The following is a 26,326-nucleotide window of genomic DNA, read 5'->3' on the forward strand; positions in this document are numbered from 1 at the left end:
ATTTAGGAGGTGGTTTGACCTGAATGGATCCGTAAAACATTACATTACGGAAACATTCTCCTTGCCCCCCGCTCCCTCGTCTCTCCCCCTCCCCCCCTCCTCCCCCTGCCCCCCCCCCGGCTTCCAACAAGCAGCCCCTTGCACAGGCCAGGCCAGGCCAGGCCAGCAAGATGTCCCACTGGTCCAGCAAAACATCCTGGGGGCTGGTAAAAAGCTGCCTGGAGCTCCAAGACATTTTAAGCCCTGGGGTGCTGGGTGCTGAAGGGGAGCGGAGCACCCTCGGAGAAGCTGTGCTGCATCCTGACAACTCTTTCTCACCATGGCATGTGTTCATCACGATCACACAGTGAGATGGAGTCACACCACGCCACCTGCTTGACTGGCAGCAGCTCCCACGCCCTGGCCAGCACACGGCCTCTTTACGCAGCACCCTGGGGTGCCTTGGGGAAACCGAGGCACCGAGGGGTGCAGCCCCATCTGCCTGCAGAAGTCATCAGCCCACCGCCGCCCAAGCACAAGGCTGCAGACCAGGTTTATTGTCCATGGAGAGTTGGTAGAAAGGAAGCTTACAAAATAAATAAATATCTATATATGCCTATATACAGTCCATACGCCCCCCTCCCCCCCAGACAGACCTCACAGCATGCATGCAAAAGCACTTTGAAGCACAAATTAGCGCAATGACTTATTACAAACCACTCTGGGGGGAAGGCTCCAGGTAGCTCCAGGAAGGTTGTTCCCCATATCGCCACTTCTGCCCCTTCCCCATCCGTGCCAGCATCCCCTCAGCAGTGCCACACTAGACTCCAACCCCACCCCACCGGTGGCATCCCAGCCTGGTCCAGCCAGCCCTCGTGCCCCGCTTTGGCTGCCCACCCCACAACTACTGTCGTTGGCCACAGTGTCCCCAAGATCTTCCCAGTCCTATCTATTCAGCTCATGTCCCTTCCAGTCTGAGATGCCCGGCCGTGCAGCCCGTTGTGGGGGCAGCAGGACATGGGTCTGTGCCCTGGTGGCATAATGGCCAAGGGATCCAGAAGCAAACTGGCACCTGCTGGTGTGCCAACAGGTTCCCATCCCGTAACATTGTAGGGAAAGGATGGGAAGGGTGGATAAAGACAAGGACAGGCAATGGAGCTCAGCCTCAGTTTCCCTGCTCAGGTCTTCACCCAACTCCTACAACCTCCATGGGGAAGGCAGCAGGAGCTCCAGGAGGGCAAGGCCCCCCACTATGCAGCACCCCTATATGTCCCCCCCTTTCGCACACCTACAAAGACACATGCACACAGACACGCACCCACATGCATGCTCTATCTATGTTGTTTCATCGCCTTGACGAGATCCTCCAGCTTCAGGGCGAGGTGCAGGTCGCCTTTCACCTGCAGCTTCCCGCTCATGTAGGCACTCAAGGGGCGCAGGTCACCCAGGAAGAGGTCCTGTAAGTCTTTCTCCGCCACCTCCAGAATGACATCAGGGTTGCCCTCGGGCACACCTCGGCCAGCTCGCCCGCTGCCTGTAGGACACGATGGGTGGGAGAGGGGGAAACAGCCGGCTTCAGGATGCAGCCTCACCTGCTGGCGTTTCTCCCCACCATTTTGTAAGGATTGAGTTGGGTCAAATGACAGACAAGGGCCGGGCAGGGGGATTTTGGAGACAGGAGTCCTTATTCCTCATGGAAATAAATTTCTCTTGTGTTGCTCCACCAATGTCCTGCTACAGTGGTCCACCTCCAAGGCCTGTAGGAACTTTTTCCCTGGTGTGCTGGTTTTGGCTGGGATAATTGATTTTCTCCATAGTTGCTAGTATGGGGCCACCACTCCAAATGTCCCCCCCTTCCTTCTTCTTCCCCCAGCTTTTTATTGCTGAGCACGACGTCATATGGTATGGAATGTCCCTTTGATCAGTTGGGGTCAGCTGTCCCAACTGCGTCCCCTCACAGCTTCTTGTGCACCCCCAGCCTACCCACTGGTAGGTGGTGTGAGGAGCAGAGAAGGCCTTGACTCAGCAATAAGGAAAACATCCCTGTGTTAACAACACTGTTTCCAGCACAAAACAAAAACACAGCCCAGACCAGTTACTGTGAAGGAAATTAACGCCATCCCAGCCAAAATGAGCACACATGGCCACCAGGAAAACCATCAGCACCCACAGGGGAATGGAATTGGATGCTGGGAGGACATCTTCCACCATGGCAGTGGTCCAAGGTGCTGCCCATGCATGTCCCTCCATCACTACCCTCTTGGGTTGGTGGCACAGAAGAGACAACAAACTCTGAGGTCTCCGAGCCATCCCACTTGGTCAGCCACGAGGAGACCTGGCTGGCAATTTTCTATCAACACTCTCTTTCTGAAGGAAAATTCATGGTTTTAACCCAAACCAAATTCTACTTTGAACTTCCAGGGAGCCACAGCCACCAAACTGCAGCGCTCAGCTGACGGGCCCTGGGGTGCCTTTCACAGAGCCACCAAACAGGGTTGGTTTGGGGCCACCTACCACCAAGCTCAGCGGGGTTTGAAGCATGCAAAGGGGTCACGGGCGCAAAATGCCCTCCCACCTCTAACACAACAATCCCAAAGAGCAGTGACCTGAGGAGAGGTCTATGAAGTAGGTGCTCCGGGCGCCACTGGGCAGGGTGATGTTGACCTGGTAGGATGCTCCCACCTGGCCGACTAGGGCCTCGGAGAGGACAGGCTCCACTGCCGAGAGCAGTTCATCTGCGCTGGGCTTTCTCCAGGTGCTGCCGGCGGTGGGGAGGAGGGGAGCGGTGGGAGGCTCCACCTCATTCACCGTCTCCACACTGTCTGCTGGGGACAAAGGGACAGAAGTGCATTGAGGGGACACCTTTGAGTGGTGAACTTTGCTGGTCTGCACGAACCCACCAGCGAAGGTCTCTGGAGCAGAGAAACCCACTTATCCAGCAAGTTTCCAGTTAAGCAAGAGGAGGACAACGTGGTTTTGCCATTTCCTACTGCCTGCTCTGCTGTCTGCCGTGGGTTACTTTTCCCCTGCTACCAGGGGGTGGAAAATTATCCCTGAAAGAAACAGTGGGGCACAAATTGGTGTAGGGTTTCTGGGAAAAAAAAAATAATAAATCCATGTTGCCCTCAGATGTGACACTCTCGGCAAGCTCAGGCCCTTCCAGATGTTTGCCTGATGGGAATGCTGAGATCTGAGTTGGTCTTCATCCCAGGCTCCCCCAGATCTGCTCCTACCCTCCCCAGTCCCATCTCCAACGTCTTGTTGGAAAGGTTGTGTTGTGCCATGTGCTGTATGGGAGCTGTGCCTGAAGGGGTCCTTTCTCCTCTTCCCTGCCAGCCTATTTGCGCCGTGCTCGTAGGAGCATGCTATCTCCCAGGCTTTGACTCCTCCGTCAAACAGCCAACAAACGTAAAGGTCATCGGGCAGGAGGGACATCCCCCCAGCAGAGAAGTGGTGGCCCTGTGTTGATTACCTGTCTCCGGAGTGCCGGTCTTGCTGCCCGCCAGAGCCAGGGTGTTGCTGAAGAAGTGGGCAGCCAGCTGCTGAATGGTGCCATCCAGTCCCTCCAGCCCAGCGATGGGTGGCGCCGTGGCCAGAGGGCCCACCAGGTTCTCCCGGGGTGGCTGCAGCACAGCCTCCATGCTCAGCTCCACCCTGTCCACCTCCAGGCCCCAGGACTTCGTCATGTCATTAATCTCCAGCTGCAGAGCCAGGAAGAAAGAGAGAGGTGTTGGCAGCCCCAGGCAGAGCCACGTATGGCCATGGTGACCTCCCATCCTCATGGGACCCCTCACCCTAGCCTCCCATCCATGGGCATCCCATAGCTTATACTTCTGGTACCCACCACCTTTAGGTGTGGAGCGTTGCACCAGGCTCAATAGGCTGTCTCCTCCAAGGTGTCCACGCTCTTGCTCAACCCATCTCCCCCAGTTGCTCTCCCAGCTTGGAGGAGGCTGGGACAGGGAGGACAGCTCTGCTTTGTTCCCCTTTCCATGGCTTCCTCCAGGCTGGCCCCTTTCCTTGCTCTCCCCTTGGTACCATGTTCTGGCATGGTGCTCCACCAGACAGCACCTCCGGCCTCCAAACCACCCCAGAGATACCAGTATATCCCCCCAGCATCCTTTCGTACCCCCCCCTTGTAGACATTCAATGCACAAACTCTTGGCCTGGCCCACGTCAGCTGTGGGCAGTGGTTATTGCTCCTGCGCCACCACCCTGTCCTGCTTCTCTCCCCAAAAACCCTTTTCCAGATTGCAGCCCCCTCCAGACATTTTCCTGGTGGAGATATGGAGGTCGAATTCAAGGCTGCCGACAACACGTGGGCTTTTCTGTATGGCCAAAAGCACTTTGAGATCAGCCACAGAGCTCCAGAGACCCACAGGCTGAAGGTACCTAATCCCCACTTATCACATCTTCCCAGCTCCCCTCCTTGGCCAAGTCCATGGCCAGATGGACTTTCTGCAGCTCCAGCTTTCCCTTACTGTTACTTCCACACCAAGAACCTGAGGGTTTGGAGGGCGAGGGGGGCTCTGTTCAGGGCTGAGAGAGTTCTCACCAGCATCTGCTCCCCAATCCTCAGCTTCTCCACCTGGATCTCACGGAGGCTCTTCTTCACCAAGGTCTTGGTCATGGCATTCTGTGCTGTCATCCGGGTGGCCGCGATGAGATCCTTTACCATCATGACGGACAACACGGGGTCCCACACCCGGAATTGGACATCGGCACCCATGGAGATGACCGCCCCGTCCTTGGAGGTCAGCTGGGGCAGAGGGGAGTCAGGATCTCTCTCCCTCTCTGCCCCACAGCCCAACCCTTCTGCACAGAACTTGGGAGCAAAGGCATTCACTTCTTTCCCAGCTGTCAAACAGCTCTGGATCTCTTTATTAAGAGGGTTATTAGAAACAAAACCAGCCCAAATTATGAATTTTGGGGTCATCTGGACGGTGAGGCCAGTTTCCAGCACAGGGCTGTTATTGAAAGACATCTGGGAAGGACAGGGATTGATGGGTTTGAGATGTCTCCAGCCAGGAACGTGCATTGAACAAGGCGTGCAAAGTCAAGAGGAGCTTTTCTACTGCAGGCAGGTGAGGACTCTGGGTTCACAGCACCAGCCACAACGGCCCTCGCCTCGCCATGAGGATGGAGGAACCAAAAGTTGGGTCCATACACGGCACCAAGGGTCAGACCAGCCCCAAATCCACCTGCTCTGGGTATTTGAGAGATGCCTCTTCATCCTGCCCCAAGGCCCAAGACAACTCACCTTGCAGGGGGGCACATTGAAGGCCCTTGTCCTCAGATCCACACGCTGCCAGTGATCAATGAAGGGCAGCAGCAGGACCATGCCGGGTCCTTGCGGTGCCCGGATGCGGCCCAGGCGGAAGATGATCATTCGCTCGTAGGTGGGCACAATCTGGAACGGGAAAGTTTAGACCAGGGCGGAAGCAAAACCCTGGGTCCTGCAGGTGCCAGGAGCAATGGGACCAGGGGCAGCTGGGAACGGTTCCCCGCCATGGAGGATGGGTTGCATCCTACTCCTTGCCTGCTTCCCTCCCTTACCTTCAAGGCAAACCATCCTGAGATGGGGAAGGTGACAACCATCAGCAAGAAGACCAAGGAGGTGATAATCCCATGGCAGATCCAGGACAACCAGCCCTGGGAGGAGTCTGCAGGGGGATGAAACAGAGGATGAACCTGCTCCAAAGCCCCCTTCCCTGTCTGTGAACCACCATCCAAACCTCTTCCCTCCCATGCACCCTGCACCCCAGGGGAGCCAGCAGCGTGGGGGGCACCCAGCTAGCATGATGGCAAAATTGGGAATAGGGGGGGAAGGCAGCATCTCCCCTCTAAGGTTGGGACTCACCTGTGGTATTCCCAGCTGGGCCCAGAGGATCTTGCTTGGATCCGAAGGAGAAGAAGCCCTTCTGGGCACCATAGAGCCCGATGCTGGACTGCTGGAAGCGGTCAAAGTCTCCCAAGGGAAGGGCCTGGTATCCCGACCGGCTGAACATGGTGCTGGTGCCTTGCACAGGAGCCCGCTCCCGGTGCTCGGAGCCCTCTAAGCCCAGCTTTCCCCTGCCATTCCAGCCAGCTCTGCAGCTGGCACGGCTTCTGCCTGTCCCCAGCCAGATCCAACCTCCTTGCCCTGACGTGCAACCAGAGAGACACTGGGGAAGAGCTGACAAGCCCTGCTTTTTTCACAGAGGATACTCGCGAGAAAAAATCAAATCCTGCGGAGGTTTTACCTCGCTGGGGTCTCACCCAGGTTGGGGAGCTGGGGGGTGCTTCACATCCTCCCGGAGACCCTCTGGGCAGGAGCCGAGCCGGGAGACAAAAGCCGTGGCCCCGCAGACACCCTTCGCATCGCACCCCCTTGGTAGCCGGGAGATAACCCCGGGGTGTCCCCGGCCACCAGCCCCCCCCGTGGCCGTGGGGACTGGAGGCCGTGGGGAGGATGCTGCGGTGGGAAGGAGGGAGCCGCTGGTGCTTCCTGGTCCGCCCGTCATGTGGCTGCTGACGGCACAGGCACGAAACGGCTCACAGTTCACGGCTGGGTGAGTTTTTCCGGAAAGGCCCAGCCCGGGAACTGCTCCACCAACCATATGGGGAGAACCGGGTCCTCCATCACGCATTCACCTTGAGGGGGGGCTGGCTCCAGAGGGTCCCCCAGCCCCACAGGGAACCGGGAGAGGTATTTTTCCCAGCAATTCCTGTTCTGGTGGGCCCTTCTCACCATACCAAAGCCCACTCCCCCCGCCAATCTCACCATCTTTCAAACGACAGCGAAGAGCAGCGAGCAGCCCAGAGCGTCACTGCTGGGGATGGCGGGGCGGGGGGGTGGTGGGGGTGGCAATAGGGCAGGTTTAAAGCCCCCTTTGGCTGAAGCGGGGGCCTGAGACACTGCCCCAGGCACAGCCTTTACAACCGAGCCAGGACCCAGACATGCACCCCAGGACTGCTTAGGGGTGGGGTGGGGGGGGTCTCCTATCTAGAAGTTAAAGCAGAGCTGTGCCCTCCAACCCCCCCCCAGGTGCCAGCATCTCCCTCCCCGCCCCAGTGCCTGCATGCCCGCCCTGGTACCAGCATCCCCATCCCAGTGCCTGTACTCCCCCCGCCCCCCCACCCCCCGGCTCCCCTGGTGGCAGCATCTCTCCGATTCCTGCATCCCCCCCACCCGGATACCAGCATCCCCGCTCCCCTCCCACCTCCGGTGCCTGCATCCCCATCCCAGGGTCTGCATTCCCCCCCCTCCCGGTACCAGCATCCTTCCGATACCTGCATCCCCCCAACCCCGCCGGCCAGCAACCCCCCCAGTGTCTGCATCTCCCCCCTCCGCCGGCCCCCCAGGGCAGAGGGAAGGCAGGAGCAGGCAGGGAGGAGGGCGCTGCCCGGGTGGGAGCCGGGAATCCCGGGTCGCTCCCTTCCCAACACCAGGAACACCCCTGCCTTCCCCGCCTTCCTCCCGCCAGCTCCTCCTCTTCCTTCCCCTCTGCTAGCCAGGTCGGGGAATCGAAAGTCCCCGTGGAGAGCCGTTCGCCGCCGCTGCCATGCCCGACAGCCCCGCCGCCCCCCGGCCGCCCGGCCCCAGCCCCCCAGCCGGTAAGAATCGGGGGGGAGGGGATGTCCCCCCACTTTTCTGGAGGGGGAGGAGGTGAGACGGAGGGGGTGGGGAGCAGAGCCTGGCCCAGACCCCCACCCACAAAGGGAGACGAGGGTATCGCCCCCTTGGGCGATGGCTTTTTTTTTTTTTTTTTTTTTTTTTTTTAGGGTGCAAAAATATTGCATGGAGGCGAACGCGGGGGGGGGGGGGGGCGCTGCTTTATTCTGCGTGTGTGGTGGTGGGGTGTCCTGCCTGCGCTGCTGGGCTGGAGAGGGTCCGGGGGGGGGGGGGTGGGAAATGAGGGGTGTTGCGGGGGACGGGGCTGGTGGCAGCATCCCGCTGCTGCCCGGGACGTTTTGCAGGACCCCCACGGGGTGGGGGAGGAACCGCTGCCAGGGCCCACCCTTGGCCTCCCCGCTGGGGGGGCGGGAAGAGGCAGCGGCGGCAAATCGAAAAGAAAACCAACTTCGCGGCCTTCGTTCCCTCCCTCCAGCTTTGAAATCCACAATTCCCCGAGAGGGAAGAGGTTGGGGGGGTGGGGGAAGAAGAGCCTCCGAGGGTCCCACACTCGAAGGGAGCACAACCCTTTGCAGCCAGCAGAGAATCTCCCCTGGGAGAGCACGCTTCCCCTTGCCGGGGTGCTGTCACCCGCTCACCTTTGACAAGGCGGGGTGGAGAAGGGCTGCTTGCCCACCTTGCGGCTCCATTAGCCCTTCCCTGCAGCGGGGTGGGTAAAGTGGGCTGCCCACGGGTGACCTGCATGGCCCCCACGGGTGGGACTGAGCCTCCCGTCCTCCCCCCAGCTCACACACTTTCCCCCGCATCCCACCTAGATGGCAGTGGCACCACTGCCCCCATGGACATGGGACCCCAGCCGGGGACACCCCCGTGCTCCCCTCCGTCCCAGCAGCCCGCCGTGGAGGATGACTTCCAGTTCGTCTCCTGCGAGCGCTGCCGGAAGGAATCGCCCAACCTCAAGCTCCTCACCTGCCTCCACACCTTGTGCCTCGATTGCCTGAGCGAGAACAAGCCCATTGGGCAGTGCCCCGTGTGCCGGACGGTCATCCCGCAGGCCAGCGGCATCCCCAACATGGACAACCTGCTCTTCACCAACCTGCAAGCCAGGCTCAGCATCTACAAGAAGATCAGTGACAACGGTGGCCCGAGCTGCAGCCGGTGCCAGGGGGAAGCGGCGACGGTGTGGTGCTCGGAGTGTGAGGAATTCCTCTGCACCAAGTGCTTCGAGGACCACCAGTGGTTCTTCAAGAAGAGGAGCCACGAGGCCAAGAAAGTGGAGGATCTTCGTGCCGACTCAGCCCATCGGTTCCTGGAAGACACCAGAAAGTCCTGCAACCTCTTTTGCTCCAGTCCTGGTCATGCCAACCAGGGCCATATCTCCAGGTGAGAGTGGTGCCTTGTCCCTGGGGGTTCCCATCCTGCACCAAGGGTGTTGGGGCTGCTGCTCCAGGACCAAGAGCCAAGGGGTTTTCTTTGGGGAGGGACTGCTGCAGCCTTGGTGAGGCCAAGCAGTAGTGATATGGGGCTGGCATAGGAGGGAGGGAGGGGAGGAAAGGCGGGTTGAACACCCACCTTCACACCCAAATCTGCAGCTGGTGATGTGAAGTAAAGCCCTTTCCTGCCCTGTGCCTCAGTTTCCCCTCCGGTTAAGCTGCCCATTGGGGATGGGGAATCATGCCCAGGTCTTCTCTCCCTTCTCACCTACTGGCTTTGAAGGATGCTCCTGTTTCCTTCCAGCATCTACTGCAAGAAGTGCAAGAGGGCTCTGTGCTGCTCCTGCGCGCTGCTGGACAGCCATCACGCCCCCTTCTGCGACATCCACAGCGAGACCCGGCGCAGGCAGGAGGAGCTGGGCACCCTCAGCCGGGAGCTGAAGCAGAAGAGAAACGGCTTCGAGGCCACCTACGCGGGGCTGAAGGATGAGGCCGCCCAGCTGGAGCGGGTGCAGCGGGAGATGCGGCAGCTGATCCGTCAGCGTGTGGAGCAGCTGGTGGGGCTGATCCGTCGGGAGGAAGAGGAGCTGCTGGGGCTGGTGGAAGCCGGGCAGGAGCAGGGCCGTCGGGAGCTGTCGAGGGAGCTGGAGCGGGTGGAGGGGGTGCTGCGGCGGATGGAGGCGGGCGAGCAGCTGGTGGAGAAGATGAACCTCTACGCCACGGAGCAGGAGGTGATGGACATGCAGCCCTTCATCAAGGACTCCCTGGAGGAGCTGCAGCGGCTGCAGCCGCCGGTGACCGGGGACCGAACGCAGCCTGGGGACTTGACTGAGTGCAGAGCCAGGCTGCAGGCGCTGGTGGAGCGCGTCATGGGCCACCCAGGTGAGGACCTGCCGTGGGGATGGATCCAGCCACCCCATGGGCCAGCTGAGAAAGCCATTGCCCATCTGTTGCTCCCATAGGGTTCAGAGCCACCTCCTTGCAGCAAAATGAGCCAAGATTCACTCTCGTAGGGTGCTTGTTTCCACTGGGACCAAGTTTTGCTCCTTCGTTTATATGGCCAGAACCCCTTTTTGGTCTCCCACCAATCTGACAGGCTCTGATGATACTGGTTTCTGCTTCCCCAGCTCCTAAAACCCCTCGGGCCATCCCAAGCCAAAGGGCTGGGAAATGGGAAGGAGACCAGAGCTGCCCTTTCTTTGCTGCAGGCGCTGGGCAGGTTTTTCCCCTGCTTGGCTGCTGCCGGGGCTGAGTGGGAGCTCCGGAGGTTCTGATTTGGGATTGCAGCCCTCCTCTCTCCATTGCAGGTACTAATTCCCAAGCTGTCCCCATGGTCGAGGTGGCCCCAGAGAACAACCTGGTGAGATGTCCGTGTTTCGTCCCGGTGCGCTGCCATGCAGGGAGGGCTCCTGTGTCAGCTGAAACGTGGATCCACCCCCCTCCACTTTCCTCTGGCCTTTGCAGGCCTCCCCCAAGGGTTTGCCTTCCCCTCCCCAGCCCATCACTCCCCTTTCTTCATCAACAACAAACCCCCAGGAGCAGTTTCTGCCTGGGCAGAGAAGGACCTGCTTTGGAGCCATCGTTGCCTGCTCCCCGGGCATGCTCCCACCCCCTCCTGCTTCATCCCTCATTTTCGGCGGGGGAATCCATAGCCTACCCGGGCCGTCACGCTGCCAAACACCCACAGCTCAAGCACAAGCCTTGAGCCAAGCTGGAGGGCTGGGCTGTGCCTCAGTTTCCCCCCTGATGAGGATGTTTCTGCCCTCTCCCAACTCTGCCCACTGCTTGGGGACACTCCAGCCCTGCAGAGGGATGGGTGGCCTCAAGGTTCACCCTAACGCTGCTCCGCGCTCTTTCTGCAGCAAGAGCCAGTCGAGCCCCAGAGCCAGAGCATCTTGCCCACCTTCACCATCAGCCTCGAGGAGATGCACAAAAGCTCGGTAAGAACCACCCCGGCCAGGCAGGAGCCTTTGGGGACCGGGAGATGTCACCCTGCCCCTTTGCATCCCTATGTTCTCCTCTCTCCAGGCTCTCCCCGTCACCATTTGGCCCAAGCGGACATCACACGGCATGGAAAGGGGCAGCCAGGTGTCACCCAAGCTGCTGAAGCTGGAGTGTGACAGCATGCCGATCCCCAGCGATCCCAGTTCAAACCAGTGGGATGGCAGAAGGGGGCCCAGCACCTCCACGCCAGACCAGAACTGCAGCAGCATCCCGGCCGCCAACAGCCACCCTGATGTTGCAGGTGGGGACGGGGGACATGCCCCTCCTTGTTACCTTTATGGGGGTCCCCCATCTTTCCCAGCCTCGCTGCACCCCCGTGCACTCAGAGCCTTGGCCAGCCCCCGGGGGTCAGAGCAGCAGAGGGTGGGAGCTGGTACCCAGGGGGTAAATAGGAGAGGGGTGGATGCGGGTGCTCCATCCATCTCCATGTCCTACCTCTGAGGGAGCCAAAAACCCAGGGTAAGCGTGCAGAGAGAGTCCCTGACCTCCCGCTCCAGGAGCTCTGGGTTTTCGTGGAACGAAAAACACTACCATTTTTAGCAAACCACCTTTTTCTTCCCCAAGCTCACCCGGCCCCACTCCAGCATCCCACAGCGAGGGGTCCCGGGCTCAGCTCTGCAAACAGGAGGGAGGATGAAATGCATCTTCTGGAGTGGTTGGTGCAGGGTCCATGGGGTGGAGCAGCAGTGGAGAGGTTACCCCCCACCTTGAGGTTCATCTGAGAGCACCCAAGGGCTGGGTGGCACGTGGTCCTGGTAGAAGCGTTGGCCCTCTGCTGCAAAAATCAGGAGATAAGATTAGTCCTCCCATGGGAAAACCGGTGCCATCCAAAATAAGAGTCTTGAAGCCTCAGCATCCTCCTGTTCCTTCCACAGAAGACATCAGCATCGTCATCAGCAGCTCGGAGGACAGTGAGGAAGACACGGCGGTGAGTGTAACGCCAGGCCTCCCTCCTTGCTGAGCCCCACGCCGTGGGCAGAAGAGGCAGCTGCCCCCCCCCCCCCCCCCATCATCTCTGGGGTGCCATTCCCTGTCCTCCAGCCTTCTCCCTTCCCAGCATCAGCCAGAGGCTTGCTTGCAGCTTTCTCTTCCTTGAGGGTTGCTCCCAGGTGGCAGAGCATCGGGGCCCTCCCAAATCTAGTGCTCCTGGGCTAAGACCTTTGCTGCTATCTCCTGGTATTCTGGAGCAGCCATGGTCCTCGCTTGCAGGCAAGCAAACCCCTCTTTGATTTGCTCTGGGGTGGGATCCCCCACCCTGCCCCGATCCCCTAAGGGATCCCGGGAGCCACCGGAGCAGGTAGAGACCATCTGAGCATCCCCAAAGTGACATTCTCAAGCCGCCTGCGGTGGCGTTTTGCAGCACTGCTGCCGCAAACTGGTGCATTGCAACCAAATGGTCCTGGCCAAGGGGGTTAGATGAACCAAGGGTGCGGGATCCCTGCTGAGATCCCTTTGTAAATGGAGGTGAGCGCAGCTGATTTGGGTACCAGGGAGAGGAGGGGTTGGTTTTCCAGCACTGGTTCAATGAGAGGTTAAGAGCCCCGATTTATTTTTTTTGTGTATAAACTAATGCAGAAGCTCTTCTTACTCTTTAATAAAGCTGTTTCCAGATTAAATCTCAGCCTGCTGCTGGCTTCCTTATTCATTTTTTTTCCTTTGCTGTTTTTCCTTGCTTTCCTGATTCATCTCTGACCAGGGAGGAGGGGGGAGAGGGGGAAGAGAGTTGTGGGACTAAAACCCTGTCCCCGCTCCCTGCTAGTGCCAAAAAACCTCGAGTCTGGGGTTTTTGGGGACATTAGCCACTTGCTGCAAGAAATCTCTGCATGAATCAGGTGTCCTTTGGTACAACGTGGATTTAAGGGTGTAGCAAAGGTGCAGGCTGGAAAAAAAAAAAAAAAGATGTCCCAGGGGTATAAATATCTGGGTGCTAGAGAAGTGCAACCCTGAGAGCTGGGAAAATTCAGTTTAAATCCTGGAAAAGGGTTTATATAGCAGCTGAGGGAGGGGAAGAAAAGTGGGATGAGGCAGTGGGATGCACCCAGGGATGCTGCAGCCCTCAGGGAGTGGGGGGGCAAGGGCTGGGGACCTACCTAGGAGCTCAGGCATCTTCGAGAAGGAGATTTAGGGGCTGGGGAGGAACCTTTGTGGGGTCACCTGTGGACTGTCACCTGGAGCTGAAGCCACAAGAGCATCGCCAGCGCCCAGCTCTGCCTGGATCCATCGCCCACGGCCGCCATGGTGCTATGAACGTATCTCTCCACCTGGGTGATTTTCCTCCCCCTCAAATCCCGCACGCTTTCCCTCTCTGCCTAACCCCTTTAATAAACCTTTTTTTGCATATAAATTCAATTTGCCTGTTGCTGGTTTGGGTAACAAGAGCATCTGCGATGGTGTTTTGTCACTGAGTTTGGTTCATCTAACTCCCTTCAGGCCACCCGGGTCACCCTGGGCACAGCCAGGTGAGGGGGACGGGACACTGCCACCACTACCCCATCCTTCTCCTGTCCCTTCCCAAACAGGGCGGCCCCATGTGCCCTTCAAACACGCAATTTTAACCTGGCATTTAAGCCATCCCACCTCCGCAGGGCTGAGGAATGCTTGGTTTTGCTCACACGCCTGCAGGCATCAGTCCAACTGCGTTTCCACCACTCCTGGGCTGCAGGTGAAGATGCAGAGAACCAGCATAGAGGGACATGGACGTCCCATCACCCAAGGGTGCCCATGCCAGGGGTACAGGATTGTCCCTGGGGCAAAGAGGGAGGGAAAACCAAGGTTGGAACCTCTTGAATATATTGCTGTCCTGCTCTTACCCTTGGGAGATATTCACCATGGATGTCCATCCCTGCCAAGGCCAGGCAGGGGATGGTTGGTATGGCTGTTTTCACTCACCACGGTAGAACCTGGATCTGCTGAGCCTGGAGGGGCACCAGACCTCCTCCTGGCCCGATTCAGCCCACTTTTCCTCTAGACACCAACCACATCTTTTAAGTCTAGTGGTGTCTCGTGTGATGTGGTTGCTCAGCCAGGTTTATGTCCTTGCATGAGCTGCATCCACCCGAGATGTGAAGCAAGTCCCCAGACCTGCGTGTTGTGGCCCTCTGGCCACTCCCTGCATCCCAAGACCTGCTTAAAAGGAGCTGCATGCAGAGCTCTGCTCTTGCTCACTTGGCCCAGACCCTGGTTTTGGGCTCTCAGTGGGGCTCCCCATGGCCAGCCAGCTCCTGAGACACAACACACAGCCAACCCATCCCTGGCAGTGCCAGGACATCAGACCCTGGGGGTTTTGTGATGTTGCACGCAACCAGGTCCTTGCCCATGGTCAATGGTGCACCCAGGGGTGCTCCTCATGCCTTCACAGCCAGGTTTAAGCAGGCAGATGGGACTTGTCCCTCTTCTCAAATTTCTTGCAGGCCTCCAGCAAGCCCAAGGATTGTAAAAAGTCCTCCAGCCCAACATGGTCTGCGAGCGGCACCTCACCCCACTGCAGCCCTGGCCCCACCAGCCCCTGGGACAACAGGCTGGAGCCAAGCACCTTGGTGTTCCTCAGCTTGAAGGTTGATCAGAAAAGTAAGCATAGGGGCACAAGGGGCTGGGGGGCAGAGAGGGGCACCCCCAAATACTTACTCCACCCCCATCCTTTCCCCTCCGCAGCCCAGAACATCACCGAGGTGGCAGCAGCCAACGGAGAGTGCACCTTCAAGATACTGATTCAGACACCAGATTCGGTGCTGGCGCTGCTCTCCCAAGGTGTCTCCATGGAGGTGGGGATGCAGAACCTACTCTGGTACCTTTCCCTGATCCCCAGGCCCATCCTCATCGTCTATAACTTCTGGACGCTGGAGCTGCCTGCTCTCTTTAAAGCCTTGGATGCCACAGGCAGGAAAGTGGACTTCTGCCAGGTTGTGGGCGGTTACGTGGATATGTTGGCCTTGATCAAGGAAAAGCTGCCCAAGGCCTCTTCCTACAGGCTGAAGAACCTGCTGAGAGGGTACCTGCAGCAGCAACTCAATGAGGGCAGCACGCTGGCCACGGCCAAGGCCTTGCAGGACCTTTGGGGAGTCCTGGCGCTCCCTGTTCAACCCGACACGGGGATGATGCTCACCCACTGCAACCTGCAGAGCTACACCATCCTGCAGACCCTGGTGCAGGAGAAGCTGCTCACCAGGAGGGCGGCCAAGATCCTGGCCCGGCGCAACCTCATCCTCTGGGAGCTGGAGGAGGCATGAGCGCAATCATGGCATGAGCTGAGCTGGCCAGGTCTCAGACTAACCACAGCAGGGATGCTTACCAGGAATGCTCTCGCAGACCTTCTCCACTCCCAGCATGGGGCTTAAAAGGTTCAGGAGTCAGGGCTATGGGGGGGGGAACCCCACAAACACCCAATCAAATTAATGTCTTTATAAAATTAATTGCACAGTGCAGCCCAGTGTAATTTATTGGGGCGTCTCCACCCTTCCTTTTCCCAGCCGGATGGGAGGGGAGATCCTGGGAACGCTGGTCGCCCTGCCCGGGCAGCAGCAGGTACCTTGCCCCCCCACCCCCCCAAATACCCCGCAGCCTGGATGCGGCCCCCGGTGACTGGCAGAGGCTGCCAGCGATGTCCCCAGCCGGGGCTGTGTGCGACAAGGCAATGCGGGGGACGCACCGCCAGGTGTCCCCTTCGTACAGCCACACAGGGCCGGGGCTGGCAGCGCATCCTTGGAGCCCACCGGTGGGTCCCTCCCGTACCTGGGAGGTGCTGCGACCGTCACCGGGGCGTCTTGTCTGCTGTCTCGGGCACGGGGTGGGAATGATGAACAGGTCCTCTGGGTGACTACAGGTGGGTGAAGATGGGCAGGAAAAGGGATGCAGTGAAGGTCTCCTCTCCAAGAGGGTGCAGCAGGAGCTGCCAGGCGTAGAAAATTTGGGGGGAGACAGGGAGGAAATGTCACCTGCATCTTCTGGGAGCCCCCCAGGAAGAAGCAGTAGCCCAGACAACTGGTCTACTGGAGCTGGGTCTTGGCCAGCGAGGCAGGGGCTTCCTTCCCGGAGCATCAAAGTCCTGCTTCCACCAGGACCGAGCCAGCACCAGTTTATAAGGAGCAATCCCAAAGGAGCTCCCACGACTGCCTGGTGGCACGCAGGACTCGGCGCCAAACTCAGACGATGCCATCCCACCCTGGGGATTCTCTTTTGTCCGATACAGGGCTGTGTGCGGGGAGCAGCCTCTACAAGGGGCACGGCCGGAGGACAGCAGACCCCATCTGTCTGCTGTCACTGGCCTCATCAAAGTCTTATAAAACAATAGCGAAGTCAATGGGCTGCGGGAGCCAGATTAGCTGTTTCTTTGCCCTGAGCTGCCATAAAGCTCATTCATCTGGCTAGGAAAGGGTTTCTCACTGCGGGGTGAGCAGAGTGGCATCCAACAAGCCCCAGCCCTGGAGGAAAGGGCTGCAGGTTGGATATCCCTGTGGGGTGAGGGCTCCCCAAAGGTCCCACCAGCTTCCACCTCCAACAGGCAATTTCTGCGCACCTGCGGGTTGGTATGGCCCTGCCTGGGCCTCCCTTCCACCCACAGCCACCCGATGGAAACCCCCCTCCACGCCAGAGATGTAAGGAAGAACTGGAGTCTCTCTGGTTTGTTGGGTTTTTTTTTTTTAGGGCAATAAATAACTTTACTGAATTAAGCGAATCTCCTGAAATGATATATAATATGCTGCTTGCTTGATTGGCTGTTATTAATAATGCATCGCTCGATCTAACCCATTCATAAAACGAGTCCCTGCTAGCCCTGAGCAAAGCGCTTTGGGACTCAGGAGGGGCGGGGGGGGAAGAAAAGGCAAGAGGGAGCAGCATAAATCCTTTCTGTTTATGAAAATGGATTTCTTCCCCCAACAATCATGCAAAACTAATTAGAGCCAAAGGGACAGTTCCTCTCACATTTGATTACACCCTGCAAGATCACTCAGGTTGGCTGGCCGGGGGGGGGGAGGTGGGGGGGAGGGGATGGATGGCCAAGGCAGGGGAGGATCTGCCCTGAGAAAGCTGCATGGTGTAGGTTATATTTCTATATTTCTAATAAAAACATCAGCCTGTTAACAGCTGACCAGGTTTGCATCCCACAGAGCATCAAAAGCAAGGACAGGCTTAAATATTTGGAGAAGTGGCTGAGGCAAAACTGAGGGAAACCTTATCTAGATGGAAGGAGAAGCCACACCACCCCCAGACAGCCAGGTCCTGCAGGCAGGAGGATCCCAGCGTGGTGGTTCATGCACTCACCTGATTTTGGAGGAGTAACTCAGGAGTAGAAGGTAGAGAAGCCAGGAGAGCCCAAACTATGGGCCTGGCCTTCTCCTCCTTAAATAGGCAACGCCCCTGACCAGCATGTTGTAGAGGTCTCCTCCCTCAAAGACCAGTTGGAGATTAATGGTGTAAATCAGCAAACCCTCATTGACCACAGCAGTGATCCAGGTGATTCCTCCAGCTGAGAGTCTGCCCTTGTTTATACCAGTGGGAGATGTGTCCCCAGAGCTGTGATGGTCAACAGCTGTGGACTTGGCCCCCAGCTCAGCTTCTGCTTGTCACTTGTTCAGGAACGTGCTGAAACTTAGGGTGCTTGGGGCTGAGGCAGGTGTGGTGTGAGAAAGGAGAGGTTGGCAGCCCCAGATCCTGCTCTTTCATACATCCACCCATCCACCCACCCATCCATCCACCCACCCATCTATCCATCCATCCATCCATCCATCCATCCATCCATCCATCCATCCATCCATCCACCCACCCATCCATCCATCCGTCCATCCATCCATCCGTCCGTCCATCCATCCATCCGTCCGTCCATCCACCCATCCATCCATCCATCCATCTATCCACCCGTCTATCCACCCATCCATCCATCCATCCACCCACCCACCCATCCACCCACCCATCTATCCATCCATCCACCCACCCACCCATCCATCCATCTGTCCATCCGTCCATCCATCCATCCATCCATCCATCCACCCGTCTATCCACCCATCCATCCATCTATCCACCCACCCATCTATCCACTCATCTATCCATCCATCCACCCATCTATCCATCCAGCCATCCACCCACCCACCCATCTATCCACTCATCTATCCATCTATCCACCTGTCTATCCACCCATCTATCCATCCATCCACATCTCCATCCTCCATCGTCCTCTCTTGGAGCTCTCATCTGAGGGGGTTGAAAAGCCACCACAGAGCATTGTTGTTATTCCCTGCTCTCAGCCCATGGGAAACTGGGGCACAAGTGGTGACACAAACCCCACACATTGTGTCCACTGGGGAGGTGGGAATGGGGAGGTGGGTGGATGATGTAACCCACACGACGCAGCTTCATGCTACGATGACCTCCAGTGTGTGTAGGTTAGGGTATGGCCCTCAGGAGGAGGAGGAGGGATGCGTTATCCATCCCGTCACACGTGCCTCATCCCCTGACGTATTTCTGGTACAACACGCTGCCTCCAAACCTCCTGAAATGCTGCCACCGTATCTAGGACGCTTGGGTTTCTTCCTCTTGCATGATGAATGAAGGCATCTTGGGAAGAGCTCAGCGTAGTGCAGTGGATAGCAGCCAAGCCAAGAAAGCATCTCCTCTCTGTTGGCCGCGTCCTTGTGGTGTTTTAACCTACTTTCGTGGTCCTTAAAGCAACTTTGCAGTCTTGCAGCCCTGTGTCTCCCACCAGAGGTCTGCAGCCCAAGTCCCAGCCATGGGTCGATACCATCAAGAGCTGACCCATGGTCCCGCAGCCCCACGGTGGTGTGGAGAGTTTGGGGCACACAATAACATGACAGTGAAGGGTGAGGAGCAGTGTGGGTATGCATCTGACCTGCTTGGAGGTGCTGAGCCCCCAAGTGCTGCCCCGCTGACCACGGGACTCCTTGCCATGGGGCTTGGGAGAGGCTGACAACCTGCGGGCATTCAGAAAGTGAGCAGAATGGGGCGTGTTGGGGTGGGGGGGGAAAAATGCCTATAAACCACAACTCCAAATGTCTGATGCCGTAATTCCCCAAGCTGCAAATTAGTAGTGCTTGGGAGGGTGTCACGGTAAGGGTGAGGGCATGCTTGGGCGACCAGCCAGCCGCAGGGATGGGAAGGGAGTGAGTCATGGCTCAGCCCTGAAGATGCTGAGAGCATCGCAGCAGCTCAACCTCCGCTCCAGCAGGAAGGGAGACATGGAAGCGCTGCCCTGCAGATATCTGGGCTGGATTTGAAGTGATGCCTCCCTCCTGCTTGACCCATCCGCAGCCCCCCCAAGGCGAGGTGGCCTTGTCCATCTGCTCGGGACAGTCCCCTGGACCATGCCCAGGGCTTTTCTGGGGGATGTCAGTTGGGCTGGGCCAAAACTGTGCTGGGGAGGCGGTGACAGCCGCAGTGTAGGTGGCCACAGTGCGACACTCGTACAACGTTCGTTCACCTGCATGGAAACAAGGCATTTTTGGTGGTCACACATCACCCAAGCATCCACCCCACGGGTGTCAGCCACCTGCCAGCCCTCAGATCGCAGGGCTGAAGGGAAACTGAGGCACGTCTGAGGCTGCCCACTTCGGCTGAGGTGGTCCAGGGGCACCAGGCATCAGGCTTGGGGGGGGGGGTTAGGACAAAGCTCCTCAGAGGGCAGAGGTTTCTGGAGCCGGCATTGAGGATCAGACTTGGCATTTTGCTGGTAAGTGCCTTCCCCTCTCTGCCCCTCCAGCCATCGCCCCCCACCTCCTCTCCTCGTCCTTGGGAGAACGTGCCCATCCCCGTGGCCTTGGGGTGGGGATGCGGAGCCGTCCCCCCCCCGCCTGCACCGAGGAAGGCCTTGGGGCTTTTACTCTGCCCGAGAGCAAGCAGGGGGGCGGCGATTCCCCCCCAAGAACGCCGGGGCTTCCCAATCCCGGAGCCCCCCAGGACGTGCCCAGCCCCCGCGGGGGGGGAGGTAGCCGCAGGGCCGGGCCGCAGCTCGAGGCGGGGCTGCTGACTGTCGCGACAGAGCCGCGTCGGGGAAACCGGGACACCGGGCTGACCCATGCGGAGCCCGTCCAGCCCCCCCACACCCCCCCGGCAGAGCTCCCGCTGGGGCGGAGATGGAAGGATGCGGGGGGGGGGGGGGGGGGGGGGGGCGTGGTGGCGGGAGGCAGGAATCGATCCCGCTCACAAAATCAATGTTTTCTCGGGTTTTTCATGGTGGGGGGAGAGGCGAGAGGCAGGGCCGGGGAGGGGGGGCGGGGAAGAACAGACCCCCACGTCCAGGCGAAAATGCGGAGGGGAGAGTGGGCTCGCCGTTACCGCGCCTTTCCAAGGGGTTGAAACCTTCAGGAGGAAGATGAGGGAGAACGGTGCCGTCCCGGGAACCCCCGTTCCTCCCCCCACAACCCGTCCGTCCGTCCGTCCCCCCCCGCCTCCGCATCTCCTTCCCCCTCCCCTCGAACGCTTAAAAGCTCTTTGCATTCAATGAAGGAGGGAACCAGCCGCGACGGGACGGGCTGGGGCGGCGGCACACGCCGCACATCGCCCCGCAGAAATACCGCATCGCCCGGGCAAGGCAGGGGGGCAGCAGCACCGGGGCCGGGGTTGGGGGGGAGGCGATCGGGAGGGCTGGGCTGGGTTCCAAGCCCCGTTTCCCCGTCCACAAGCCCTTCCCAAAGGGCTGCGACCCCGACATGTCCCGGGAGGACGGGGACAGCCGTGTCCCGCATTCGCCCCGACGGCATCCCTGTCCCTCCCGGGGCGGGGAGGACGGGGACGGGGACAGGGAGAGGCGACCCGGAGGGAAAGCGGGGAGCAGTGTGTGTGTGGGGTGGATTATGGCTGCTGCCAAGTGCGTGTGAGTTGTACTCGCTGCTCTGAGGGGAGGGCGTTTATTATGGGTATTATTTTTATTTTTTGGGGGTGGGGTGCCGCGCCCGCCCTGGGTAACAACCGGCTCCGTGCCTCGCCGGAGGCTGGCGAGCGGCGGCGGTGGGTGGGTGGTGGGATGGGAAAGGGGTGGCGAGGAGGGAGGGGGCAGCCGTGCGGAGGGGGAGGCTGGCAGAAATGCTAATTCCTCCCTTTCCTCCTCGCCTCGGCAGCCCAGTGCCCGTACGGCCCCGCTCCGGCTCGCAGCTCAGCCCGAAGAGGTGCGGGGGTACGGGTGGGGTTCCCCCCGTTCCTCACCGCGCCCCTCACCCTCGTGTCCGGGTTGGCGGAGGCTCCTCCGTGCCACAGGGACGGGGATCGGGAGGAGGATGCGGAGGACCGGTAACGGCGAGAAGAAGGGCTGCGTGTTGCTTAACGCCACTTAGGAGCGGGTAAGGTGCGGGGTCACCCCCGGTGTGGCGAGGCAGGGGCGGGGGGGGGGGGACGGGGGCGAATGGGGAGTCAAGGGAAAGAGGAAAATAGGGAAGGAGAAAACTAGGGAGAGACGGAGAAGGGATGGAGAAAAGTAGGGAGAGGAAGAGAGAAAAGGCTGAAAGGAGAAAGAAAAAGAAAAGAGGAAGAAATAATAGAAAAAGGAGAAATTAAAACAGAGAAGAAAGAAAACGAGATTTAGTTTGGCTTTTTTGGGGGGGGAGGGGTGGTGAAGGAAAAGCGCGAACAAGACAAGAAAAGAGAGTGTGAAGGGTGGGAAGAGCGGAGGGGAAAGGGAGGAAAACGGGGGAGAGGAGGGGAAGGGGGACGAGGGGAGGAGAAGGAGCGAGGGGCGAGGGGCGGCAGCCGGGGGGAGCCGGGCACAGACAATGGGGCGCGGCGCCGCCGCCGCCTGTCGCCGGGCGGGGACCGGGGCCGGGAGCGGGGCGGGGAGAGGGGGCGGGAGCCCTGAGAGCCCCCTGTGTCCCTTGGCAGGGGGAGATGGCCCCGCTGCTGTCCCTGTGGCTGGTGGCCCTGCTCGGCCTGGCCCGGGCGTGCCCCGAGCCCTGCGCCTGTGTGGACAAGTACGCCCACCAATTCGCCGACTGCGCCTACAAGGACCTTCAAGTGGTGCCCACCGGGCTACCCTCCAACGTGACCACCCTCAGCCTCTCGGCCAACAAGATCACCTCGCTGCAGCGGCGTTCCTTCGTGGAGGTGACCCAGGTCACCTCCCTCTGGTTGGCACACAACGAGATCCGCTCCATTGAGCCCGGCACCTTCGCCATCCTGGTGCAGCTGAAAAACCTCGACATCAGCCACAACCAGATCGTGGACTTCCCCTGGCAGGACCTGTACAACCTCAGCGCTCTCCAGCTGCTCAAGATGAACAATAACCACATGGCTCTGGTGCCTCAGGGGGCATTCCACACCCTGAAGGACCTCCGGTCCCTACGCATCAACAACAACAAGTTCACCAGCCTTGCAGAGGGGATCTTCGACTCGCTTAGTTCCCTCTCCCACCTGCAGATCTACAACAACCCCTTCGAGTGCTCCTGCAAGCTCCAGTGGTTGAAGAAGTGGATGGACAGCACACTTATCTCCATCCCTGAGAAGGACTCCATCACTTGTGCCCTCCCGGAGCAGCTCCGAGGAGTGCCGGTGGGGAAGATCCCGGACGTGCAGTGCACCTCGCCTACTGTGCAGCTCACCTATTACCCCAACCTGGACACCACAGAGCTCTTTGATGGCTTCACCCTGACGCTGCACTGTGCTGTGACAGGCACCCCACCACCTGAAGTGAGCTGGAAGATCCGCACCTCCAGCCAAACCCTGGAGCTCAATGGGAACCCAAAGGAGAGCGCTGGGAAGGACCTCCCCAAACAGGACCCCCAGCGCTTCTTGGTCTTCAAGAATGGCACGTTGCTGATTCCGCACCTGAGCAAGCGGGAAGAGGGCACCTACACCTGCCTGGCCACCAATGAAATGGGGAGCAACCAGACCTCAGTCAACGTGGCTGTGGCAGGCACCCAGAAATACCCACTGCAGCCCGGGAGGGACCCGCTGGGGGGTAAAGCGCAGCCAGGTGAGAAGAAGCCTGGGGCCAAGGGAGCAAAGAACAGTGTGCTCATGCCAGATGAGAGGAACAAACCCTTCGGTCCCACCCGGCAGAGCCAACCATCCTTGGCATCTGGGACAGAGTCCATGAGAGATGGGCAAGTCCCTTTCCAGCTTCCACCCTTTGAGAAGAAGTGTGGCTCCACACAAACCAGCAAGTACATTTCCAACCACGCCTTCAACCAAAGTGGTGACTTCAAGCAGCACACGTTTGACCTGGGGGTGATTGCTTTAGATGTGTCAGAGCGTGATGCCCGGGTACAGCTCACACCCACCTACATGCAGCCTGAGAAGGTCCATCTCAGGATGCTCTACCTGTGCCAGGAGAGCACCCAGGGCCATGCCTTGGTCCAGTGGTCCAAGATCGAGGAAGGGGTGAACTCGTACTGGTTCCAGGGCTTGAATCCCGGCACCAACTACTCTGTGTGTCTCACCTACCTGGGGGAGGACTGCCAGGTCCAAGTGGTCTTCACCACCAAAAAAGAGATCCCCTCACTCATCATCATCGTGGTCGTGAGCATCTTCTTGCTGGTGCTGGCCACCTTACCCCTGATGGGGGCCACATGGTGCCACCTCCTCTCCAAGTACCAAGGGAAGACCTACAAGCTCATCATGAAGGCCCAGAACCCAGACCAGATGGAGAAGCACATGGCCGCTGACTTTGACCCCCGTGCGTCCTACCTGGAGTCTGAGAAGAACTACAATCCTAGTGAGGTGGGGGAAGTGGAAGTGGAGGAAGAAGATGACGAGGAGGAGGAGGAGGATGAAGGAGGCAGGCGGAGGAGGAGGAGAGAAGCCGAAGGGGCTCCAGAGATGGAGCGAGAAGAGAGCATGGCAGCCAGCTCCATGGCGGAGTCACAGTCCAAAGCCAATGGTGAGGAGTTTGAGGTCCACTCCGAGTACAGTGACAAGCTGCCGCTGGGCGCCGAGGCCGTCACCATCTCCCAGGAGATCAACGGCAACTACCGGCAGCGTCCCCGCTGAGCCCCCCCGCACCCCACCCTGGTCCCCACCTCCCCCCGGCCCCCCTCCCCGCCTCCCGGGGCACCGCCGCTGCTTTTCCTCCGAGGAAAGACCGCAGCACCCTCAGCGACGCATGCCGGACCTTCGTCCTCCTCGTCCTCCTCCTCCTCCTCTTCCTCCTCCCTCAGGCGGCAGGTCCCCGGGGAAGGTACTTCGTCCGCGGGGATGCTCGATGCGGGCGGGACGTTTCTCCCACGATTTCGTTTCCGTTTTGGGTTACCGGCGGTCCTTGCTCCCGTCTCGGCGACAACACCGCAACGATTCCTGGTGCCCTGCCCGCCTCTGCCCTCCGCTCTCCCCGTATTTTATTTCCCCTAAAAGGGAAAAAACGAAAAAAAGAGAAAAAAATGGGTAATTTATTTTTTTTTTACTCCGATATCCCAAAACAATTTTTTTTTTTTCCTGGAAACGGTTCAGCCCCCGGCGGGTCCCTGCAGCTCCTTGGTCCGGTCTCGCCGCTCCCCCCCGGTCCCCGGTGAGTCCTCTCTCCGCTCCCCGGTCTCCGGTTCTGCCGCTCCCCGGTGCGGCCCCGCCGAGCCCCGCTGAGAACCCCGCCGCAGCCCGGTGAGGTCCCCACCGTTCCTCGGCGTTATCCTCCGCCTCCCGGCTCCCCGGTGGGTCTCCGCCACTCCCCGATGGGTGCCCATCGCTCTTCCGCGCATCCTAATTTTCCCCGGTGGCTACGGGGGCTCCCCGCTCCCCGGCGGTGGTCTCCGTTCACCGGTGGGTGCGGCGGCTCCCCGGTGCCACCCTCCCCCCGCTGCCCGGTGGGTGCCGGGGGTCCCCCGGTGCGTTCCCCGCCGCTCCGTTCAGCACCCGGCGGGGCTGGACAGCTCCGCACCCCCCGCCTGCTCCCCGGGATGGCGGGGGCGGCCCGATCCCATCACCCCCCCGCCCCCAGCTCCCGGTCCCGGCCCGACCCCACCGGCCCGGCGGGGCCCCTCGATGTGTGTTGGGTAGAGTAGCCTTGTAGCCAAGTGTCTGTGCCGTAGACGCGCCCGTGCTGCTGGCGGGCGGGCGGGGGGGGGGGGGAACCGGGAGGCGAGAGGTCGCCACCGCCGCCTCCCCCTCCCCGCTCCGGTCCCCGCGAGCCCCGAGATCGGTGAGAGCCGCGGGCGCCTTTCTGCGAGCTTCTGTCTGTGAAAGAGTCAATAAAAGGGATTGAAAGTTGGAACCGGGTCCGTGCTTGGTGGGGGTGAGGGGGAGGTTGCACCCGGTCCCCACGTTCCGCTCCCCCCTGGCTCTGCCCGGTACAGCCCCCAGTCCAGCCCCTGGTACAGCCCGGCACGGCCGAGGGGACCCTGAGGAGGTGGGAGACGGCGCGGAGACACATCGCCCCAGCTACAGGCAAAGCATGCATGCACACACTATAAATACATATATATTTATTTCTACCCTTACGCCACACGCACATACCATATAGATGTTATATTTCTGTATTTATGTATATGAATATTATATATAATTCACACTCATACTATATATATAGATAGAAACACACTATATATACACATCTATGCTGTATATGATTTTTCATATATGTATATAGTCACCACGTATACGCACAAATAATTGTCATGTGCACACACATTTCGTAGGTACTCAGTCTATTGACACAATATAAATATACGTAAATGCAGCATATGTCTGGAAATGTAACAAAACAAATATACGCTCCGTAGAGACACTCTTCTGTGAACTCACCATATAGAAAACCACGAACAACCTATTCCCCCGGCGCATGCACGCACACACTCGCTGCACACGTACCAATACCCATACACTGTAGATACACGTATGCAGCAAGAATACATACAATATATCCATACAATTTTTATATTTCTATATAGATCTTTCTATATATCTAGGCATACACATTATGTATGCTCCATGTACGTCCCAATACATGCTGACGGCCCACGCTACCCATGTGTACGCATGTCCTTTTTCCGTGCGCACATACAAATACACACCCTGTATGCACGTACGTACACGACGATATTCCCTGCACTGTGCCACCCTGCGGAGCCGTGCTGGGGACAGGACGGGGCTGCCTGGGCATGGGGTTAGCATCACCCCGCTCCCCAAGTGCTCCCAATCCCAAGGTCGGGGGTGCTAAGAAGGTGCTCGGTGGATTTACGCCCCCTCCCCTGCCCAGCCGGGAGCACTCCCCGCTCGTCCCACCGATGATTTAAGCCCACAATTACAGGGTGAAGATTTAAGGCTGCCTTTGATTGCTTTTCTTATCTGGAGCCACGAAGCCACATGCCCTCCTAGTGTCCCTGCTTGCGAGGCGGCGTCCCGCCGTCGTCTGGGTGAGGGTCACCCACTC

General features: G+C 59.2%; 3 protein-coding genes across 10 annotated transcripts; 2 read left to right on the forward strand and 1 right to left on the reverse strand.

Moving 5' to 3' along the window:
- Nucleotides 1–508: 508 nt before the first annotated feature.
- Nucleotides 509–7,418, reverse strand: STOML1 (stomatin like 1). 6 transcript variants are annotated; one of them, XM_074600952.1, is made up of 8 exons: nt 7,252–7,418; nt 5,840–6,121; nt 5,536–5,642; nt 5,240–5,389; nt 4,535–4,738; nt 3,452–3,680; nt 2,586–2,801; nt 509–1,513 (listed from the first exon to the last, which is right to left on the reverse strand). In XM_074600952.1, the coding sequence occupies exons 2-8, from the start codon at nt 5,985–5,987 to the stop codon at nt 1,311–1,313; spliced, it is 1,257 nt and encodes a 418-aa protein (XP_074457053.1). In that variant the 5' UTR covers nt 5,988–6,121; nt 7,252–7,418; the 3' UTR covers nt 509–1,310. The 6 variants fall into 6 exon arrangements, with proteins under 6 accessions (XP_074457053.1, XP_074457050.1, XP_074457049.1 ...); XM_074600949.1 differs by having other exon boundaries at nt 2,586–2,804; nt 7,252–7,402; XM_074600948.1 differs by lacking the exon at nt 7,252–7,418 and adding an exon at nt 6,222–6,485 and having other exon boundaries at nt 2,586–2,804; nt 5,840–6,143.
- PML (PML nuclear body scaffold) lies at nt 6,509–16,691 on the forward strand. Of its 2 annotated transcripts, none has more exons than XM_074600947.1 (10): nt 6,509–6,530; nt 7,473–7,575; nt 8,410–8,977; nt 9,332–9,909; nt 10,335–10,387; nt 10,890–10,967; nt 11,056–11,272; nt 11,907–11,959; nt 14,442–14,598; nt 14,683–16,691. In XM_074600947.1, exons 2-10 carry the CDS (start codon nt 7,524–7,526, stop codon nt 15,255–15,257), a joined length of 2,331 nt encoding a protein of 776 aa, XP_074457048.1. In that variant the 5' UTR covers nt 6,509–6,530; nt 7,473–7,523; the 3' UTR covers nt 15,258–16,691. The 2 variants fall into 2 exon arrangements, with proteins under 2 accessions (XP_074457048.1, XP_074457047.1); XM_074600946.1 differs by lacking the exon at nt 6,509–6,530 and adding an exon at nt 6,539–6,667.
- A 2,722-nt stretch (nt 16,692–19,413) lies between these two features.
- ISLR2 (immunoglobulin superfamily containing leucine rich repeat 2) lies at nt 19,414–25,168 on the forward strand. Of its 2 annotated transcripts, none has more exons than XM_074601461.1 (3): nt 19,414–19,708; nt 21,096–21,314; nt 21,850–25,168. In XM_074601461.1, the coding sequence occupies exon 3, from the start codon at nt 21,856–21,858 to the stop codon at nt 23,953–23,955; it is 2,100 nt and encodes a 699-aa protein (XP_074457562.1). In that variant the 5' UTR covers nt 19,414–19,708; nt 21,096–21,314; nt 21,850–21,855; the 3' UTR covers nt 23,956–25,168. The 2 variants fall into 2 exon arrangements, with proteins under 2 accessions (XP_074457562.1, XP_074457561.1); XM_074601460.1 differs by lacking the exon at nt 19,414–19,708 and adding an exon at nt 20,344–20,569.
- Nucleotides 25,169–26,326: the final 1,158 nt, after the last annotated feature.

This window comes from Larus michahellis, chromosome 9, assembly GCF_964199755.1.
Source record: "Larus michahellis chromosome 9, bLarMic1.1, whole genome shotgun sequence".
In the NCBI taxonomy this organism is placed as follows: domain Eukaryota; kingdom Metazoa; phylum Chordata; class Aves; order Charadriiformes; family Laridae; genus Larus; species Larus michahellis.